The 23599-nt window shown below is 43.5% G+C and overlaps 1 protein-coding gene across 5 annotated transcripts in view; it reads left to right on the forward strand.

Annotated features, from left to right (window-relative positions):
• LOC121276353 (DNA-binding protein SATB1-like) overlaps window positions 1-15539 on the forward strand; it is a 158723-nt gene extending 143184 nt beyond the window's left edge. For all 5 annotated transcript variants that reach the window (XM_041184660.1, XM_041184663.1, XM_041184657.1 and 2 more), the window contains 2 exons: window positions 13257-13460; window positions 13745-15539. In XM_041184660.1, coding sequence (XP_041040594.1) covers window positions 13257-13460; window positions 13745-14203 — 663 coding nt within the window. In that variant the 3' untranslated portion in view covers window positions 14204-15539. The remainder of the gene's footprint in view (window positions 1-13256; window positions 13461-13744) is intronic.
• Window positions 15540-23599: the final 8060 nt, after the last annotated feature.

A 23599-nucleotide genomic window follows, 5' to 3' on the forward strand; every position in this document is an offset into this window, starting at 1 on the left:
CTTTACTGTGTACCTGCCGAGCTGAAGATCTGAATGACATGCAGTGATGTTGGGACACACGCCCAATGTCACTGTGCGTCATTTCACACTTCGGCGAACGGGGCCCGCCCCCACACGCTAACCCGAAGATTCTGGCCTAAGTGAATTACTCATTTGGAGAGCTGCTGCAGACACAATGGGCTGAATGGCCTCCTTCTGCGCTGTAACAATTCTGTGATTCTGTAGAGAGGAAGTGAGGAGCAAACCAACACAGCCCCTTTCTGGCAGGAAACTGGCACACTGGCTGACGCCGGTGTTTTATAGATTCTGTCCTCCTCTGTTCCCAAACTCAGTGAGGCCCAAAATTCTGCCGCTAGTAACTGTCTTTGTGTGCTTTTGCCTGGCCTAGTGCTCCTACCAGTGCAACCCCAATGGCTGCAGCATAGCTGGTGGAAAATTTGCTGACTTTTAAGTGAAGGAGACTGCACATGATATTGGAGCAGCTCTGAGCCTAGAAGGCAAGACTTTGGCATGATTGGGAGCAGTCTGGACTAGCTGGCTGACTGGCAACAGCAAGGGCACTGATGGAGCGGCAGTGGTGGGAGGACGATTGCTCTTATCCTGAGAAAGGCTCTCCCTGGGACAACTGCTACTTCTCTAGGGCAGCACCTCAGCGATTTTAGTGATGTGTTGGAGGACAGATTGTTGAACCGCAATTTTTTGAACATTGTTACCCCAGCTATAACGGTGGCAGTCTAAGATTATATGGCAGCAAGCAGAGTCTGCATAAGATAAGTCTGAGCTTGTGTGGTAGCAAGCTGGCCTTACGTGAATTTATTTTGAGTTTCCATTGTAGCAGGCAGACGTTGGTTAGATGCTGCATTGGAAGCTGAGACGTAAGGCACTATATCACATTTGGATCCACAAGTGTGCTCATGGAGTTGCTCACTAGAAAGGATGGGCTTGAAGCTCTATGCAAAGCCTGTGCCAAATTGGTGCCAGACTCCTCCATGTTGCTATCATTGATAAGCAAAGAGGTGAAAGATTATCGGGGATCGACGGGAATGTGGAGTTGAGGTTACAAACAGATCAGCCATGACCTTATTGAATGGTGGAGCAGGCTCGAAAGGCTGAGTGGCCTACTACTGCTCCTAATTTGTATGTTCATATGTTGACTGCAGGCTATCTAGCAGGCTTGCCAATGCTTTTCATTGTGCATAACATCTCTGGCCACCCCATCAAAGTTTTTATAAGAGTATTCTGCAGCAGAACATCTGTGAAATTTCATCCTTAAGCAAGCTGACCACTATGGCTGCAGGCATTCATGCCTGGTGTCTCACCATGTGCTGATCTTAACTCTAAGCTGCCCTTAAGATACACACAGTGAGAGTATCTGAGCTGGTGGCCATGAGTGTCAGAGCGAGTAACAGTGTTTATCTTCATCATCACTGTCTTCTTCCTTTTCTACCACTGCCTAGCCAGGTTGCATTTCTTGAGTATCTGAAAGAGGAAAGGCACAAGTATATGGTTGTGCTGAGGGGAAGTGGGGTAAGCCAAAGTGCAAGCTAACACATCTGCAGCCTGTAAGTAAGAAGAGGTTGTAGGATCAGGGAAATGTGAGACATGAGAAGAATGATTAGGTACAAGAGGGTACCACCATCTTTGATGGTTTCAGCCCCACTGCTGGCATTGGCCTCAGTCATGGGCACTCTAATGTGTCAACCACCAATTCCTCCAGGTGTGACAGGACATGCAACCATGCCTGAACCCCACCTGTTAGGTTCTGCTGCCTTCTGTTGCACTACCTGATCCTGCAAGAGAAGGAAGTATGTCAGTGAGTGTGCTGCAGTGTGTTTGTGATATGCCTTTCATGAATAGCTGGGAATATGTGTAAGCTGTGAGATATGGTTGTGAGGCTTGCAGCAGTGGTAAGTATGTGTGGGTGAGGTAGTTATGAATATTAGGGATGAGTCCTGATTGATAGAGATTGTTGGTAGGTAACTGATGGGGATGTGATACAGTAAACTTTGTGTGAGGATAGTGATGCAGCTGGTAGGATATGGCATTTTGAAGATGCAATCACTGATCTTGACAATGTGTGAGAGGTCATTGAACTTCTTATGGCGCTCTAACTGTGTCGTAGGGGCTAGCCTCCTGCCATTGGTCACTATAGCTAACAACTTCCAGTGCCTCCACAATGTTTATCTGGAGGGCCTCCTGGTTCTTTCCGGATAGGGAACATCCTTCTTGATCTCCACCTCCAGTGCAACATGGGAAAATCTTGAAGCCCCCTCTCTGCCACATTGTGTCATTCTTGTGTCTTTCCCAGGTCAGAATCAGTTGCAGAATCACTTCCAGCATCTGCTCCACTCACAACGTACCTCCTCTTAAAGAGGTGCAGGCTGGCGTTTAGTATTACATGCTAGCTTTCACTCATTCTAGCCTCTTAAGATTTTGTACCTCTGCACAGGCATGCAGCCACTCAACAATATGCTTAGCACTGGCTGCATGGTACAATCACTTAAATGAGCACAAAGCTTTCAAGCCATCTGCATCAGAAGCAACAGATATGGGTTAACCACACACTGCGATCCTCATGCCTGTTTTCAGTGGGGTGGTGGGGGGTGGTTCTTGAATTTTGTAGCTTGATCTTAAACCTGCCTACCCAGCTAGAATAGAAAAGGCAGGTGGTGAAAATTGGGATGTGTCTGTGGTTACAATACATGTCCTGTGACACAATTCAGACTCCAATGCTGTTTCAATGTGAAGTCAGAGAAATCCCTGCTCAGCGCCCATCCCACAGGTTCAGACTCTCAGAGTTACTGAAGCAGTGTTTTGAGGGTCATACAACTGCAGGTAATTGGATCACAGAAGCTGTGTGTCATTATGTTGCTTGGATTGCCAGGATCTGGCCTCCAGATTGTTTCATTCTCATACTTTTTTCTTTTACTCACCCTCAGTAAACTCTATTTACTTATCATACGAAGATATGAATTAGGAACAGAAGTAGGCGATTCAGCAAGTTAAACCTGCTCTGCTATTTGATAAAATCATGGCTGATCCGATTGTGGCCTCAACTCTACTTTTCTGCCTGCCCCCTATAACCTTTGGCTCCCTTGTCAGTCAAGAATCTATCTAACTCTGCCTTAAAAATATTTAATAACCCTGCCTCCATTGCTCTCTGGGGAAGAGAATTCTTCAGACTTATGAGCCTCTGAGAGAAAACAAATTCTCCACATCTCCATCTTAAATGGGAAGCCCCTTATTTTGAAACTGTATCGCCTAGTTCTAGTCTCTCCGTATGAAGAAACATCCTCGCAGCATCTGCCGTGTCAAGTCCCCTCAGCATCTTATATGTTTCAACAAGATCACCTCTCATTCTTCTATATTCCAATGGGTACAATCCCAACCTTTCCTTATAAAATAATCCCTTCATCCCAGGAATCAGTCAAGTGAACCTTCTCAGAACTACATCTAATGTAATTATGGCCAGGATTTTCCAGCCCTGCCCGTCAGCAGGGTCTTCCGGTCTCACTGAAAGCCAGTGAATCCTCGGCTGGTCCGTCACATCCCCCATGGCAAGTCCTGCCATGGCAGGGCCGGAAAATCCCGGCCTTCACCCTTTCTAAAGTGAGGAAGCCAAAACTGTACACAGTACTCCAGATGTAGTCCCACCAAGGCCCTGCACAGCTGTAGCAAAACTTCCCTACTTTTATATTCCATTCCCCTTGCAATAAACAACAACATTCTATTTGCCTTCCTAATGGCTTGCTGTACCTGCATTCTAACTTTCTATGATTCACATACTAGGACATCCAGATCCCTCTGTACCTCAGAATTCTGCAATCTCTCTCCATTTGAATAGTATACTGCTTTTATTTTCTACCTGCCAAAGTGAACAAGTTCACATTTTCCCAAATTATACTCCATCTGCCAAAATTTTTCCCACTCACTTAACTTATGTATTGCAGACTCCCTGTGTTCTCTCCACAACTTACTCTCCTACCTTTTGTGTCATGAGCAAATTTAGCAACCATACAATCAATCCCCTCCTCTGGGTAATTGATATAGATTGTGAATGGTTGAGACCCCAGCACTGATTCCTTTGACACTCCACTAATTACAGCTTGCCAACCTGAAAATGACTTATTTATCCCTATTCTCTGCTTCCTTTTAGCTAACTAATCCTTTATCCATGCTATTATGTTACTCCCCACATCATGAGCTCTTACTTTGCATAGTAGCCTTTTTTGGGGGACCTTATAAAATGCCTTTTGGAAATCCAAGTACACCACATCTATAGGGGTTTCCCTTTATCTTCCTCAAAAAGCTCTAATAAATTAAATACAATTTCCCTTTCACAAAACCATGTTGACTCTGCCTGATTGCATTAAGATGTTCTATGAGTCCTGCTGTGATAGATGAAGTTCAGTATGGGAATTGAGAAGTCGTCCACTTGGATTTCAGTAAGGAAAGTTATTATTTTTTCTGAATTGTGAGAGTCCAGGAACTTCAGAGAAACAAAGGAATTTAGAACTTCACACATATAAGTCACTAAAACCTAGTGTATAGATAACAAAAAGTATTCAAAAAGGTTCATGGAGCATTGGTCTTTTCCTTAAGGGAGTTGGAATCCATAAGTAGGGAAGTGATGTGTCAGCCTTGGTCAGACTCCATCTGGGGTACTACATTCAATTTTTGACACTGAACCTCAGGAAAGCCTTGCAGGGGGAACAGTGCAGATGTACCAGAATGATACCAGGGCTTAAAGGTTTAATTTACAAGGATTGGTTGTATAAACTTCATTTGTATTCCCTGAAATTTAGACAGTTGAGGAGTGATCTAACCAAGGTCTTTAAAATTATAAATGGATTTAATGCAGTAGATATAGAAAAATTGTTTTCGCTGGTGGAGAAATCCAGAATAAGGCAGAATAATCCTACAATTAGAGCAAGGTCATTTTAGGAGTGAATTCAAGAAGCTCCTTTTCACAAGGTAGTAGAAATCTGGACTGCCTTTGACAATAACAACTGAGTGATGTGATGGACGCAAGGGAATTGTTGCAAGTGGTGGAGAAAGAGTGAAATGAATGTTGTCAGGTGTCATTGAGAGAGATGGAGAGAGGAATTGTGCTTATGATTGCTCCTCCTGTAGAATCATTGAATCTCTTCTTACACTAAAACTAGGCCCCAGTGACCCACAAAACAGGAGAAGGCATTGAACCTCCTCCATGATTTCTCAGCACTTTTTTTTTGTTTTTGTTTTACTTACAAAATTTACATATGGGATGGACTGACCATATGACAAACTGGGAGTTTTTGTGGGGTCACCTTAAATGGTTCCATGGTGTTGTGTTGTTGTTGTCCCATATTTCAGTGAGAATTCCATGCCAGTTTTGGAGAGTCAGCTTAGCCCTATTTAAAGCCCCACTTCCAATCATATTCCTTCCTTTCTTTCTTTCCACATATGTTACAGTTAGCAACAGTAGAAGATTGCCATTTCACAGGCGTAAGAGAAAAAGGTGGAATTTCAATGTCAAGAGCAGGAAGTTTAACAAAGTTTTTTTTGTTCAGGGATGATTAAGTTGTTTCTTTTTATTGTGTTTTAGTTTCATTTAGTAATATAAAATCTTAAATTGATGATTGGCTTGAGTATATGTTTTTATAGGCACTTTAGTCCGAAAGATACAGTCCAGACCAGCTAGAAAGCAGACCTGGGAATGCGGCCTGCGGATATTGTCTTTCAAAGCCTCCCTACTTTCCCTGACCTGCTCCATGTGGATCTCCAGTGAATCCTCAGAAAATGTACTGCAGCCCTGTGATTCAGCCCTGTTGCAAAGAAATCTGGCTTCAGAGAATGCAGCCTTGTTTTTCATGATGCGTTCCCACATTAAATAGGCCAGGGTTGAGGGTGAAAGATTAGGCCCTTTCGAATAGGTGGGCAGCCGTTCAGTAATATTAAAATGAAGCCTGACTCTGCCTGAACTTCATGTTGACAAAATCATAGGGGCTGTACACTTGGACACCAGCTCCCCACACCACCCCCCCCCCCCCCCCCCCCCACCCACCCACCACCACCAACCCCTGCCTAATTCCCATCCTGAGTTAAAATCAAGGCTTGATATTTATATAGTGCAATTCAAATGTTATGGTGCTACCCAACAAAAGAAGAAAGTTGACCACAGACAATTAAATCTGCCAACCTGACTCTGATTACTCTATCCCACTAATCACAGTTCGGGCTCTAGATATTTTGCACTTCGATTGTAAGATATTCCCTTGGGAGGGTAGACAATTCTCCTGCGAGCAGGTATATTAATTAGACTATCCATTGAACTGGGTGCTCTTCTGTTGTCAAACTTATAGAACCTGAATTTACATCATGGTTATTAATGGCCTAACAATTGTCCTGTGAACTCCTTTTATTAAGATGTATAAACCTTCTGTGATGTTTTCATTTGTAATTCTGTTGCGCTTAAATCACATGCATCATGGAAAGGAACAAGAATCTGGGGGAAGAAAGCTAAATGTCTCTAAAATTTTAACAGTTTGAACTAACATATTTTCTGAATGGTTGCCCGATGTGAGATTTAAAATGTATGTGGTTAAAAATGTGGATAATACAGCAGGGATAAACACTTGATACTTATAAAATCATAGATATTTCATGCAGAAGTAAGACATTTGGCCATTATGCCTTTTCTAGGCTCCATATCAGCTTTCAACTGTAATCTATTTTCTCATTCATTCTTTCTTCAACTGTTTACCTAATTGCTCTTAAACTCTTATTGGACTGAATTTTCATTTATCATAATGTATTTTAATTAACCCTTTGTGTTAAGAAGATTATAATCTTCCCCTCTATTGTTGTAGTAATGTAGCTAATGCAAATTTATACCCCCTTGTTACCAACTTTCATTATTAACCCACTCAGCCCCTTTCAACAATTTGAACTTTACTATTGAATCTTTCCTTAACTCTTTCTCCTTCAGTAAATAAACCTTAGTTTTTCAGGAATGTCATTCTAACTATATCCTTTCATCTCCAGTATTATATAACAAATGTACTTTGTATCTTTCCATGACCCCAATATCCTTTCTATAAAGGAAAACTCAATGCACCAGTGTGGCTGCTCTAACCAATGGGCAGGATTTTTCAGTCGGCAAACAGGGGTGGGCCCAACATGCCGACGCGTAAAATGACGCGCGATGGCGTCGGGCATGTGTCCCGACATCATCACGCTGAGTTGCGATGTTTCGTTGGCGGGCACACACCGGAGTCAGCTGCGCACCTGCCGATATGCAAACGGCTTATTAATGCCATTAATGAAGTAATTGAAGCAATCGTTAATGCTGCCCGTCCAACCATAAGGTTGGCGGGCAGGTAAAAAGGCCAAGTGGCTTTCGTGTTTTTTTAGGAAAGCTCACCCATGAGCGGGATGAGGTTTCCTAAAGCTTTTATTCAGTAAATAAATTTTTTTTCATTAATATAAAAACATGTCCCATCTCATGTGACATAGTCACATGAGGGGACATGTTTAAATAAATTTTTAAAAAATTATTTGTACATTGATTCAATCTCCCTGAGGCAGCTCCGTGCTCAGGGAGATTGAAGCACTCTTTTGCATGCATGCGCAGTAGAGTGCTGGCCCCGACTCTCCCTCCTCCTCCCACCCGCTCAGGTAGCACTGAGCGCTACCACTCGTCTGTTACACTGGGCAGACCTTAATTGGCCTGCCTGCATAAAATGGTGGCCCACTCCCGCCGAGTCCACCCACCACCTGAAAAGCTCAGGCCAATGTTTTTAAAGATTCATCAGCAACTTCTCACCTTTCTAAACAATGTCTTGTGCACAACACCTGAATTCCATTTGCCTTCTTCACTTGTTTTTAGAGATCTCTGAATTTGTACCCATCTGTTTTTCCACCATGTTGAGAAGTTTAATTTATATGAAGAAAAGTCTCAACTCAGCTCCCTTTGGACACAGCTAGCTACATCTTGCCAACTATTTCTGGCAGATCCAATATCTGCTGGTAGTGGGGAGAAGGTGGGGTGTAATTCAGACATGATGGAAACCCAAATTCAGCAGTGTTAAGAAAGGATGTTAAAGGAGGAAAGGAAAGTGGAAAGGCAGAGGAGCTTAGGGAGGGAAAGGAGCTGAATGCATAGATGTTAACTGTGGGGTGAAGTGAGGGTATTGGAATTAGGGGACATGAAGTTCAGGACAAGAGGTGTCCTGGGACTGATGGGTGAAGGTTGGGATTGGCACTGGAGGAGCTTAGAAAGATAGAAATGTGTGATACCATGGAGAACTTTGAACACAAAGATGAGAATTTTAAATTTGAGGAATTGAGAGTCTGGCATCCAGTGTAGTTCAGCAAGGAGAGGTGATGGGCAAGCAGAATATAACGTGTAATTTTAACCATGGTGCGCTGTTCCCAATGGTAGAACAGGAAGTGAATGTCATTTCCACTCTCTTGCTTTTTGCTGGTTCCCGCATGATTCCAATTAAAATTTAAAGTGCTGGCAGCTTGCATGGGAGATGCATGCAATCAGATGACAGGGAAGCTTTTCAGTGATAAAACCTGCCATCAGTTGACAATGCAGCAGGTACAGTGGCCTGAAAAGAGCCTCCTTGACAAACAGAGAGGCTCTTCATCACAGCCACAACTTTCCTGCCCAGCTCTATTGTCATTAACATAAGACTTATTGAGAGCACAAAGGTGGCATGGGTATTTTTCAAATTTAAATCTCACTTGTAATTATTTCATATTACATGTGTACATCATCATTATTTATTGGACTAGCTTAGTCAGAGAGCTGAATGTGCTGGAACGCCTCGTGGTTGGCACACATGGATGGTTACAGGGGGTTAGGGATATTTCTTTATGAGGAAGAAATAATGCAATAATGCTATGTTTTTGCGTTCGATTGAATGTTCATGTTAGTGTCCAGTGTTGTACTTGCCGTCACTCTGTGGGACATATAGTTGAACTTGTAGGCTCAGCTGGCCCTTCCAGGTGCCATGAGATTCTTGTGCGCCGCTGACTTTATCTTGAACGTAGGATGTAATTAAAAAGGTTTTACCTTAATGAGTATTCATGGCATGGAGATGTATTACAAGTGGGAACCTGCCGCAGGATGATGTGAGGCCTGACACACCACAGACACACTACCAACTTAATCTCTGCATCTCAACCCGCCATTAGGAAATTGAAACCTCGGTACCTGTCTAATTCAGTCATCCCGCATATCTACTATTGCAGGCTCCATTAAATCCCCTCGCCACCCCCTTTAATGGAGTCAAATAGGGTGTGGGCAGTAGTGCTCTGAATGAGCTAAAATTTATATAAATTCAAGGTTGTGAGGCTCACCATGAGGGCACTGTTGTAATAGATTTTGGAGGCAATCTGGTCTTCGGTAAGAGTTTAGGCCACAGATGACCTGAGTAGGGGTGAAGGCGGGTATGATAGTAAACATTTTTTGTCCTGGAGGCATCATAGGACAGAGGTTCAACTTAGATTTGAATAGAATAATAAAGTTGTAAACAGTCAGTTCCCACTAAGACAGTGACCAGGGAAGGAACTGAATCAGTGGCAAGGATTGGAGTTTGTGGTGGGGAGTAAATACAATGGCTTCAATCTTTCTGATGTCTAATTGGAAGAAACTGCAGTTCATCCATAACATTCTGGATGCCAGATAGTGGTGAGTTTGAGGCAAGCAGTAGACCAATAGAGCTTAATGCCATCAAACACACATAAGGCAAGCGACTATATGCTGAATTTTCGGGCCCTGTCTGATGTTGGAACGGAGGCAGATGGGGCCCAAAAACACAGCCAGTGTGCCGGTTTCCTGGCACACCATTTTGGTGAAGGTAGGTTCAGGGTCAGCAGAGCTACTCACCCCCATGAATCGGGCAACCAATTAAGTTCATTAAGAGCCTTTTTAAGCACACTGAAAGGAGGCCAAATGGGATTTTCCACACGGACTCCAGTTTCCAGATCTGATTGCCTGGAGTTGTGCACCCAGTGTCCGGTTGGGGCCAGTACTTTAGGCAGGTCTACAGGCACTCCCTACATGGGTGTGCGTGCAGCCAAAGGCTGGCATGTAGAGGGATTCTTCCCCTCACCAACACATGCAGAGGTCTGCCTGGCTGCTTTTTTTTTCATTCTTTTTAATTTTTAAAAAAGTTGGGTAGAGGGCTCATCCATGTTGAAGCATCCTCTCAGTTACCCTTTCGTGTGGTCTGCTGCTCCTCTGAAGCTGGAAGGTCTTTGATTCCCTCTCCAGCTTCAAGAGCCCGTCTATGGCGCTTAATTGGACAAGGAACCTGTTTCCATGTCAATTAAGGGTGTGCCAATTAAAATCCCAAAGAGGACTGTTTTTACAAGGGAGCAAGTTCAGGGAACCTGGAAACATTCCTGATTGCCCAATGTATTTGCCAATGATGTTGCAAAGAGACAGCATAGAAATTGGGGGGTGGTGACGGGGGCAATGGTGGGGCGGGTTGAAAGATGAATCTTTGAGAGCCTCTGGTGGTAATGGTGCAGGGTCAGACGAGAATCTATTGCGAGAGAACATTGGCAATGATTATCAAATGCTGCGTGAAGCATAACAGTTCCTCTGGTAGTTTAACTGCGATAATGAAAGGCAAATGATCTAAGAAGCATAATGCATATTCTGGAGTTTCCCTTTGGGGCAGGTAAAGCTCTGTACGACCATTCCTGAGGAGATGGTGTTGTTTTGCTGGATTCAAGATAGAATAGTTTGTGGTACGAACAGGCTTGATGGACTGAATTAAAAACAGAAAATGCCGGGAAAGCTCAGCAGGCCTGGCAACGTCTGTGGAGAGAGAAACAGAGCTAATGTTTTGAGTCCGTATGACTTTCTTCAGATGGACTCAAAACGTTAACTCTCTTGTTTCTTGCTCCACAGATGCTGCCAGACCTGCTGAGTTTTTCCAGCATTTTCAGCTTTTATTTCAGATTTCCAGCATCCGCAGTCTTTTATTTTCATCTTGATGGACTAAATGTTCATCCCTTAATGAATACATTATTATTTTCTTAAGATAATGATATATCTATGAATCAAATACCGTAAAGCAATGTATTGTATATTGATCTTTACTGGGAATTTTTAAAAATTCTTTTCTTGTGAAATTATTTTAACTTTGTTGGCAATATTTCAATTTCCATACAAACAATCGAACTAGGAGCAGGAGGAGGCCACTCAGCCCTTCGCACCTGCTCCACCATTCTATAAGATCATGATTGATCTGATTTTAACCTCAACTCCACATTCCTACCCATCCCCAATAGCCTTTCACCACTTGCTTCTCAGGAATCTATCTGCTTCTGCCTTAAAAATATTCAAAGATTCTGTCAAAATGGGCTTTCGAGGAAGGGAGTTCCAAAGACTCAGAACCCTCTGACAGAAAAAAATTTTCCTCATCTCTGTCTTAAATTTCTGCAATTATGTTTTCTACACATGCGTGCTATAAGCAGTTCAATTTTTAAAAAAATATTCTATTGTGGGATGTGGGCATCATTGGCAAGGCCAGCATTTGTTACCCATCCCTAACTGCTTGACTTATTAGGCCTTTTAAGAGCTAACCACATTGCTGTGGACCTGGAGTCATATGTAAGCCAAACCAGGTAAATTTGGCAGATTTCCTTCCCTAAAGGACATTAATGAACCAGATGGGTTTTTATGACAATCAATGAGAGTATCATGGTCACTGTTATTGAGACAAGCTTTATATTCCAGATGTAATTAATTGAATTGAATTCTGTCAGCTGCCATGGTGGGATTTGAACCCATGATCCAGAGTATTAGCATGGACCTTTAAATTACTAGTCTAGTGACATAATCACTATGCCACCATCTCACCAATTGCTAGTTGGTCTCCTGCTGACAGCATCAGTCAGCAGCATTTCAATGTGCACCCAAGCAGAAGTTATTAATGAACATTGAAGATTCTTACCTCTGAGTCAGAAGGCTCTAGTTTAAGTCCCACTGCAGCGACTTGAACACCAAATCTAGGCTAACACTCCAGTGCAGTACTGAGGAAATACTGTACTGTGAGAGGTGCTATTTTCAGATGAGATGTTAAACTAAGGCCCAGGCTGCCCTCTCAAGAGAACATAAAAGATCCCATAGCATTAATTTGAAGATGAGCAAGGGAGTTCAACTTGTTGTTTTGGCCAAATCTATCCCTCAACCAACATCAGATTAAACAGATTATCTGATCATTACCTGATTGCTGTTTGTGGAAGTTTGCTGTGAGTATATTGGCTGCATTACATTACAACAGTGACTATGGGCAGAATCTTCTGCTCTGGCTGATGGCAAGCTTGGAGGCAGGAAGGGCATCTAATTAGGATGGTGGCATACCTGAACCCCGCTTCCTTCCCACCTCTGCCAGAATTAAGTTCTGGTGGGAAAGCCCCTCGTTGACTTTATCGGCCTGCCGTCAATTGAGACCTTTAAGTGACCAATTAGTGAAGACTGAAGGGTCTCTTCCCGCAGCTACTGGTAGTAACCCGGCAGCAGGCAGGCCTGTTACCATGCAGCTTTCATGGAAGCTAAAACATTGCGGCTAGCTTATTACCTCCAGCAGTGGGGGTGTAGTGGGGTTGTCTCTTGATCAAAGGCACTTAGTGCCTAATCGAGGGACTAGACATCGGGAAGGAGGGAGCTGAGAACCACCCCCAGCTCCCGTCCTTGCTGCCAACCCCCCTGCACCCCTCTTTGCACGCTCCCCACCCCACAAAACCCCTCTACCTGCCATATTACTTACCTGTGAACTGGGTTGCTCCTGTGACTCCAGTGCCTGACTTTCTGGCAGCAGCCTAGGCCTCCGCACTGACACTGCTGAGCACAAGAGCTGCTGGCCTCTGATTAACCGGCAGCTCTCAGTAGGCGAGACTTCCACTCCCAGGTCTTGATTCTGACCACTACCTGATAGGCTTCTGGTTTGTCAGGCCTTCCCAAAAAGAGGTACCGAGGTTCTCTTGCCTGTCCTCCAGCTGGCAGGAGTGATCCCTGGTGCCTCAACAAGATTCTGCCCTATAATTTAAAGAATAATTTTAATGGCTGGAAAATGCTTTGGGACACCCTGAGCTGTTGCAAATTGCTATATAAATGCAGGATCTTTTTTCCTTTATCCATTGTGTTTCAATGGTTACTCACTCTTTAGTATATTTTGTTAAATTGTACTCTGAATAGGATAAAGTAGAAAACTAATGTGTTTCGCTTTATTCACATTCTTATCACCAAGGGTTGGCTATGCGAACTTTTACGTTGGAAGGAAGACCCTTCACCAGAGAATCGGACTCTTTGGGAAAACTTATCAATGATCAGGAGGTTCCTGAGTCTTCCTCAGGCTGAGAGAGATGCTATTTATGAGCAAGAAAGCAATGTGATCCATCACCATGGAGACCGACCATCTCACGTCATCCATGTTTCTGCAGAGCCCATTCAGGTTAGTTTACTTTACCACATAAGCTAAAGAGAAGAGTTCTTTTATGAAGACCACTTTTTTGCTAATTGTTAGCAGTAAGATGAGTTGCTATTTTAAACCATCTAAGACACAAATGCCATCAGTGGTCCTCCTGCATTGTACAAAGACCGAAGGGATAAGGTTAAATCACTTCAGAACTATTTTCATGTATAATAAACTTGCTTTGGTTGTTTTCCGTGTTTCAATGATGGCAACTTGATGATGTATTACGAACAGTTTGTTTATTGGTCATTTTTTACCTGCAGCAACAGCCAGCAACACCCCGACTTGCACCTAAACAGCCAACGTCAACACCAGCAGAATCAGAAGATGAGAGCCGGCATAAGCCCAGATCTCGCACTAAGATTTCTGTCGAAGCCCTGGGGATCTTACAGAGCTTTATACAGGATGTGGGTTTGTACCCAGATGAAGAAGCAATTCAAACTCTGTCAGCTCAACTTGACCTGCCCAAGTATACCATCATAAAGTTTTTTCAAAACCAACGTTACCATCTAAAGCATCATGGCAAACTGAAGGACCATGCAGGTTTGGAGGTGGATGTGGCGGAGTATGAGAAAGAAGAATTGCTGGAAGACTCAGAGGACTCAGAGGAAAGCGAGGAAGGCAAAAGTTCAAAAGAAATATATTCAGTTAAAGTAGAAGAGACCTTGTCAGGAGAAGGGACTACAAATAACTTAGATCCTGATCAGGAACCAAAAGACTGACCCTGACATCACATGAACTTTTCTTTTTTGTAACTGTGCCACTGATGTGTATTTACATAAAAAAAGTCTTGTTTCCTGCATTATTCATCAGAAAGACCAATTTGTCTTTACATACTTGCACAAAAAAATAAGGAGTCCCAGTAAAAGACTGAACAATTCTCCTGTGGATAATGCAGACTGCACTAGAAGTTTTTTTTGTTTTTTTTTTCAAGCAAACAAGCAGCTACATATGAAGTATTTGGGATTGCCTTGAACATTTTTGTAACTGCTGTTTACTGATTAATGACAGTTTCTGTACAGAGTATCAACAGAGGAAACTGGTACTGTATGATGTTTGACTGTATTGTCTGTCAAACTTAAAATGCTCATTCAGAAGCTTCCCACAATTGATCATAGATTACCCGGTCCTGAATGGATCAAACACTCCAGTTTCAATTCTCTACCCAAACCAGTATGTTTCTTGCAACTTAAAAGAAAAATCTGGCCTTTTTAAAAATTAACAAAATTGCAGATAGGATACTTTATCTTAGCTATATATTGTTAAAGTTGCAAAAAAAGGAAGAAACTGCTCGCTGCAAAATGCAGCGTTAATGGAAAATATGCCAATAATTGCCTTGTGTAATATGGCACTGCCATCATTCAATTATTCTGCAAGAGAGCAATCACTGTAACTTTGAGTCTTGTCATTACCTGATTTTAAAATGTGAAACACAACTTTTTTTTAAAATTTGTGTAGTGTAGATTATTTATTTTCAGAAAACTTAGCCTCATGATGTAATTAATTTTTTGAAGTTTCTGTTACATGTAACATAGTGCTTTTTCATACTGACTTTTTCTATTTATATATGTATTTTGATGGGCAGTGATACAAAGTGTCTTAAAAGTTTCAATTGAAAAATTGTGCTTTAAAATTTGCCTAAAAACTGCTGTATGTTATCAAAGCAATTCATACCATGGGCTTCACTCTTTATGGTGTATGCAATTTTCTATATTAATGTTAAACCATCATGCAAATGAACATAGGTCAATAAAAATAAAATACATTAGATAACTTATAAAATTCACTGAAAAATAGATGTTTTGCAATGTGTCTTCCTTCAGTTTACAATGGATTGAAGCTTTTTTCAGTATAAATTTCTGTATGAAGATTACAAGTGTATCTGTTTTTCTGAGTTATATTGCTATGTGGAACTATGAGATCACAAATTATTTTATTAAATCTGACCATGTTAGACATTTTTTTAAAGCATCACAGTTTTTCTTTATGCAAAATTGTTCAGATGGGGATGGTTATTAATTGTTAATTGCACAATTAAACTATCTTTATATAATACAATAATATTTGTTTCTCATTATTAAAGTGTATTTTAAATATAATTGTTAGTCAATATATGTCTTAGTCATGACTATTTATGATGAGCTTACACTTAATACATTCCTTACATCAGCCATTCCTCGTAGTCTTTCTGAATGAGATTGCAAACCAGTTTAAAATAAGGGGCAACATAAACAATGTCCTCATGTCCATGAGCTACTGCTTGACACTAACCAACTTTATTTTGAACGTACCCTGTACAGCCAACAAATTCAGATGAGGTCTGTGTGCAGCTCCCAGAGGTGAAAGGACAATGTGCTAGATCGACTGTAATTTTCATTTGGAATGGGTGTTAAATTTTGGAACTAAAGTGTCCATGACTAAGGGCGAGATTTTCCCTTCCATGCATCAAGTACAGTGGCGGGCGTTTTTCCCTCTGGGTCACCTGCTGGATGCCATTGAGGCTGGCCGGGATGTCCTCTTCCCAAGTCATGGCTGGAAAAGGTCCACCAATTTCACCACTCTGGCTTGGGAGGCGGTGGTATCAGTGGTCAGTGCTAACGCTGCACAGAGGAGGTCAGCCACCCAATGCAGAAAGCGGATGAATGATCTCATCCGTTCCACCAGGGTAATTCAGCCATCTCATCACTCTCAATTCTCACACTCACAAGCCCATCAGACATTCGCAGGGTGACACTCCACAGGGACCTCACACACTGCCAGGTCAAGGGACATCAGCACTCACTCTCTCACATGCACCTTCACGTCTTCATCTGGGCTCAAATCCTATGTAGCTGATGTAGCACAATCCACTTACCACCCAGACAAGGCAGGCATCCTTTTACTCTGCCTTGTCATGCATCCTGCTCACACTCTCCATTTGTCTTTATGCAGGACAAGTTCGAACACAATCGGAGCGAGATATCCCAGACTGGGGGTGGGGTGGCATAAATTAAGGCTCTCACTCCCTTTGAGGAGCATGCCATCACGCTAGCCAGAAAAGACCAGGAGCATGCCTGTGGCAACGGTGAGGTCGGCAGCACACACCCAAGTGAGGACCCTGCACCATCTCATCCCTCAGAAACAATACTGAGTGCATCGTCGTGTCTTCCACTTGCCTGCCCTGCACTAATTATCTCTACTTTCTTTCATAGGCACTTCTAGAAAGTGCCCAAGAGCATCAAGAAGCTAAGCCCTCATCTCCAGCAACAAGGACACCTCAGATGAGGAACCAGAGGAGAGCACCATAGAAGACCCGTCACAGCGCTCACCCACACCTTCCATCAACACAGACACACACTTTGGTGGTACCTATTTCTAGAGCAGCCTCAGGATCACAATCTGGTGAGCATAGCATAGAATCTGGTTCGCAGCAGGCAGAGACAGGGACATCCAAACTAATTGGCACTCAGAGTACTGCTGAAGGCTAGGAATCTGTGGAACCCGAGTCAGATGACGAGCCTCTGGACTTGGCCCTAACTCAGTTGGTGAAGCCACAGCGACAATAACAGGAACATCAGGAAGGGTTGTCAGCTGCATTCCTCAGATTTCAACGTACGTTGGAGGACCCTGATCGTATTCAGTCTGAGGTGATAGCACTGGCATGCCAACACTGAGGTCAGCAATGCTAGGATGGCAATTGCCATGGAGGCCTTCATGCAGGTCATTGGTCCTGCACTACTGCAAGAGCAGCATTCCATCGCTGCAGCCATTGGTGACATCAATCAGTGGCTACGTGAAAGGGGGGGTGTGGGAAGCATCCTTCCAATCTCAATCTCCTCTTCCTGTGTGATCCCATCTGCTGCAGCTTCGCAGGCTGAGGAGGGTGCACCTGCCCCACAGCAGGAGACCAAAAGCAAGCCAGAGCCCTCCAGGTGTCGGCCCTCCAAAGGATGCCAAAATGTCACATACAACAGGGTGTAGCAGTCAGGAGGCTGCCTCCACCTCCACTGTGGATGTCGGTAATGCAGCAAGACATAGTGATAGGGTTAGGAAGATTAAGAAATATTAGGAGTACAACGGTGGCACAGGTGTTAACAACATGAATATAATTTTCACCAATGTAAATAGAATGACATTCATTTCACAACTCCTCTTGTGTATGCCTCTTTATCATGAGCTGTGTTGTCGATCAGGTGTGATACCGTGGTCCTACCCCCCACTTATCGCCGATGTCGCTATATTGTGCCTCTGTTCGATGTTATCTGCTTCCATATCAGCACAATGTGTGTCCATTCTCAGATAATTTCCGACATCAGTGATGCTTCTTCCTTAATATAAAGTGTGCTTGTGGAAGGAACCTCGTTTACATGCTTTGCTGGCTCATGTCATGTTCATTCCTGGCAATGTAAGATTGAGGCTGCGGTGTTCACTTGAATTGTCTGCATTATTGAAAGGTGAAAGTGTCGTGTCCAGGGAGAGATATTTGAACAAATAGAGAAGAGTCATATATCCTGGAACTCTGTCATCCGGCAGGATTTTCAAACTATGAGCCCATACCCGTACACGGTCCTTTCTGCTTTGCATGTTGCCATCTCTCCAAGTATTCATCAGCTAAGCCATCAATAAGTGTGAGCACCTTGCCATCTTAATGTGCTGGAGCTCTGCCCCTCACAGCCACCTTATTGCCCTGGTGCTTGACCTACAACCTTGAGCCTTCCTCACCTTAAAGTTGTCTGCATTGCAACCACAAGGCTCCTATCACAGCGGAGGGATGCAGCGCTGGACCATACGTTCTGTATAGTGTCCCCTCACTTAAACACCTGCCAAGGTTAGTGATGATAAATCCAAATGGTGATGTCTTGTGATCAATGGAGCCTTTGAAAATGCTCTGGAAGCACAAAAAGTAGCTTTAGACAATACTGTGGGAAGCAACAGGATAGGAGTGAGGATGTAATGAATCTGAAATGTGCTCTTTATTATCAATGAAGCGTGACCAAGGGCATCCTCGTGCCTTAGCACTTTGGAGTTTGCAAGGGCAAGGGTTGGGCATAAGGGCACATTGTCTGTGTTAAAGAGGAGGTATTTTAATGTCTGGTAGGCAAATGCGTGAACATTGTCATCCTCAGGTGGTCCACATTAATAGAAAGGTAAGGATGAATGCAGGTCCGCATCCCTAACTGAGAGTTCTGGATGTCAACGTGATGGAGAAGAAGGTGACATAGAGGACTGAGTGATCTCAAAATGGATTAACACCTGCAGAATGTCTTGGCTGCCTTGGCCCAAATGTAACCTATCAGTACCTCTATTGAGGTTACACAGAATGCATTGTCCTGTTGCTGGAGATGGATCTCCTTGAGGAGCTTTGTCAGGTTGAAGGCAGACAGTTACAAGCCCACTGAGGATTGTAGAGCAGCTCCTGCCTCTACTAGGCTACCGTAACGACTGGGATCCTGGAGAGTCACTTGAAGGGGAAGCACATTCTGATGTCTGATGCCCGATGCCCTCCACCAGTTAGCACCTCAACTCAGCAAGGACGCATACACCCAGGCTTCATCATCCGTCAAAGGATCAAGGCAATGGCGAGCTTAATGTGTAACTATTCACTCTCACATTGAAGTGCGTGGTTGAAATGAAAGGAAAAGCAACACTGGTGTTCATGTTAGCCCATGATGGGGGGCACTTTTCCAAGAGGAAACTCAGTACTACTCACCATCCCACTTGTGAAATCTGGTGGCAATGAGGGCCTCGTGCATGTCTGCCTTGTCTGGCCTATTCTATGGTCTCTTCCGCTGCAGCCTCAGCTTCCTTGATCTCATTGATCTCATCCCTTTCAATGTACTTATTGGAGGAGATGTGCAGCTCCTCCATGTCGACATCTGGCAAGTCCTTACTCATTTGCTGCATCAGATTGTGCAGCTCGCAGCAAGCATGATCCGTGAGATTCTCTGGAGTATATTGGAGTTCTCAGCCAGATCTTTCGAGGTTATCACAATCGCATCTTCAAGATGCCAATGGCATGCTCCACCAATGTTCAGGTAGTGGTATGAGTGCCTTTGTACCTTCTCTCAGCAGGATTCCGTGGCCGGTGCATGGGCACATCGGACATGTCCTTTACGGGTACCCTTTGGTACTGAGGAGCGCTGGATCCTGTGTGGTCCCTTGAGAATGTCCAGGATCTGTAATCTACTCAAGATGTATGAGTCGTGGACACTTCCTAGGTATCTTGTGCAAACCTGCATGATTTGTTTCTTGTGGTCACAAACCAGCTGCACATTGAGCGAGTGGAACCCTTTCCTGATGATATGTTGGAGTGCCCGTTGCCAAGGAGCTTTTATAGCCACATGAGTGCAGTCGATGGCTCCCTGTACCTGTGGGAATCCAGAAATTGCAGCAAAGCCCAGCACTCTTGCTGCCTGTTTAGCTTGATCTCTAGTGAAGTACACGTAATTGAGGGCCTTGGCAAAATGAGCGTCTGTTACCTGTTGTGTGCACTTGTGGGTGGAAGGTTGAGAAGTACAGTGGAGCCGTTGAAAGAGCACTCGCATAAAGGTTAAGAGCAGCAGTGACTTTCAGAGCCACTGGCGAAGGATGCCCTCCCAGTCCCCATGGCATCAACTTCTGGAGAATGTGGCAGATGTGAGCCACCAGATCCATGGACATGCGGAGGCATTGACAACACTGTCTGTCACTCATCTACAGATAAGACATGAGAGTTCTGTACACCCTCGGTCTTGAGGGCCACTATGTGTGACTTTTCTGTGAGCCTCATCCTCTATTCATTGCTCAAGAGGGTGGAGCTCCTCCTTTTGGAGAACCCGGAGAAGCTGTCACAATCTTCTCCATCTTCTCTCCTGCCAGTATGTGATTATGCATGCAGCAATAAATCCAGCCTCCTCTCTGCAGCATCAGTGAGAAAAAGAGATGAGTCAGCATGAGCCTCCAAAGGTTCTACTTCTGTTGATTACTAGTGAGTGACTGTGGGTTCAAGGGCTTGGTTCCAGTGTTGGCATCTATTCACCACTGAAATCCTGGCCATTGCATGGTATGTTTCATGGTTCTCCCCTGCACCCCCTTGTCCCATCCCATTACATGCCCAACTGCTTTGAGATTGCTTTGGCCATGAGCTTGGAGGTGCTGCTATCAGGCAAGGCGCTGTACTCCTCATTTACTGGACTCTAAGACTACACTCTTTGGAATACACATGAGGGTTCATGTTTAGAGAGGAATTAGGATTATTTTAGAGGGCAGGGCTGAAGATTCACATCTGTGAAACTGCCAAAATTCTGAGCTCCTGTGTTTTAATACGCATCTGCAGCTTGACCAGTTGTCCAATCGCTCCTGACCTCATTATCGCACTGGGCAGTTGGCACACTGGGAACAAGGGGTTAATGTAAAGAGATCGATTAGTGCCACTATTCTGCATTACTCTCGCATGAATATGCTTCATTACTTCATTCTCCTGATTCCCTGCAGTATCATTGAAAGGCTCCTAACATGTTTCAGCTGTGCATCTCTTCTCATTTGGGGGTACACAGTTCAATTGGGTGCCTTTTTAATTGGCTCCCTTGTGCAGTGCACCACTCCTCGAAATGGCCTTCAGAGCCCTCACAAACTGAGTTTTTCCTCAGTTTAATTTTGTATTGCGTCATCGCTTCAGATTGCAAGATAGCAGTGCTGAAGTCTCACTACCAGACCAGCTTGGACCCTCCCTGCCTGACTGTGGAAACCATTCCCATTGTCCTAGAAGAGCATTATGTTCATGTCCCATGTCTCCAATACTTCTCAAGCCATCCCCTCCAACCCTTGATCCCATTGTGATTGTGGTGGATATCTCTGTGTTTCCCCCATGAGTTGATTGAGGTGGATGTGCTTATGCCTCATGTGGACCTTACCACCACCCCCCCCATCTTGAGGCCTATTGCACAGTGAAATGTAAAGACCCCCCCCACTCCCCATTAGATCTTCAAGTGCCCCTTTTCTCTATCTATAGCCTGCAAAGGCCTCCCCTGACTGTCAGTGTGCCATCTGCAGCCCAGTATTTGCCAGGAAACCACCAGACCAATACACCTGATGTTACGACCACACCCTGCGCACAACATGCTGGGCATGACTGAAATGCCCTCCCCCTTACTTGGACTGGAATAAGGACAGTCTTTACAAGGTCAGCAATGTAAACTGAAGCGCTTCTTCATTCCACAATCCTCCCATTCTGGCCCCAACTCGCTTACATTCCTCTGTAAAACACCCTTCCCCATTCTAGCCCAAAGGATGTTCCACCCTGCACCGCCCAGTCATGTGTCTAAGTGCAACATTCGACACTTTTCCCCCCCACTTCTCCCAGTCAAGCCCTTCCCTTGCAGCACATTACAAGCCACCCCCGCCTTACTGCTGGTCAGGTAGATTGAGCCTTGCCTATGATACCCACACCAAAATCAATGTGGTGTTGCCTGCAAAGTCTGTTGCCTGAGTCTGAGGTGCTGCGAGCGCTGCACAATGCATGGTTGGCGAACAAACCTCGAAGTCAAGAGTGAAGTGCAGGTTATCAGGTTCACTTCTCTTAGATAGTTTTGTGAATCATTTTAGTCCAAGTAGATGTCAACATAGCCTATTGATCCAGCATGGCTGGGGTGATTCCGACAAGCAGCCATTATAATGACTATGCATGACATTCAAATGCATTAAAAGGACAATCCCAACATGGCACAGTGAGAAACGTGCACAGCCATTGAAGTCAGGAATGGTTGATCGCAACCTTTTTTTCTGCCAATGTGCAAATGATTTTTTTCGCTCCCACGATATTTTCAACTCCTGCCCACCCTGACCCCTGCTGTGGGCGGGAGCAGAAAATCCTAGGCCTAAGATTTTATGCTAAACATTTTTAAGAGAGTTCTGAAAAATCTACCCAATCGGCTGTATTTATGAATTGTTGAATGATCGACCGATTATATGGACTCAATTTTAACTCTCTGCAAGTGGATGTGTTTTGAATTAGTTAAAATTTGACCCTTGCTACAAGTCATACAAGTCTGTTACTAGGAGTGGGAGTGCATGCATCTAAGTGGTGTTAACCATAGTGCTTATGATGAGTTAACTTTTTGTTCCTGTTGAAGTAAATAATAGTTTTTAATTGGTTTAATGGTTGACCTGACATTAGTACAGTCTCCAAATAAATAGGTTTCCCAGTTGCTACTCACCCATTTATTAATGGATTAGTCCCACTTTGGATGAATGAAGTAATGAGGGTCAGATTGGCAGAATTCTTAATTTCATGTGGACTTTTTTCGGATTCAGCAGTGTCTTTAATTCTAAAGCTGCAATGTGAGCCTAGTTTAATTTCCAAAAGGGCCTTTTTTTGCTCAGTTGGAGAGGAAGACTACTTTTACTTTTGTCAAACACTCAACTGCTTTGTTGATGTGCTTAACTTTGCCCTTCTGCCAGCAATGTATTTTCATTGGAGAAGCTGTCTTACCAACTGAGGAACTAGTGAAAAGTGACGGCAGTGTATAACTTAGCTACTTTTTGCTGGTGGTAAGCTCTTGCACCTAACCCGTTCCTAATAATTTAGTCATGTTTTGTGCCAAAGAATTGAATGTGTCGATTATTTGAAGTAAGCAACATGAACAACATAGCGAAGTGGGAATTTAGTGCTAAAAAATTGTATTATCAGAAAATTTAAATTGTGATTAATTTAAGACTTGATTTAAGTCCAAAGTCCACATCTTAAAGGTTTTTCTTATTGAAGCTTACAGGAGTGACTGTTGCCATAGTAATATTGAAGATGCAAGGGATTAAAAAAAGGGAGATCTGCATGGCATGAACACTGCTGAGGTAAGATGTTCACTTAGGACCTTCTATGATTTGTGGCCGTTATATTCACTTAAATAATTAGAGGCTGATAGGATGTACCAATAACCATCATTCACCTGAACTTCATCCTCAATGTTACTCCAAGAGAATTAATTTTGACTCCCTGAAAACCATCACAATATGATTTTTTTTACCTGCCCACTTTGACCAGAATCACAATAAATTCAGACTGTTCAGTGATGTATAATGAATTCCATAATTAACAGAGGATAGTGAGGGCTAATTTGGCATGATTCAAGTGTTCAGGATTGTTGGAGATATAGTGGGTTTTG

Source organism: Carcharodon carcharias, chromosome 3 (assembly GCF_017639515.1).
Source record: "Carcharodon carcharias isolate sCarCar2 chromosome 3, sCarCar2.pri, whole genome shotgun sequence".
NCBI classification, from domain to species: domain Eukaryota; kingdom Metazoa; phylum Chordata; class Chondrichthyes; order Lamniformes; family Lamnidae; genus Carcharodon; species Carcharodon carcharias.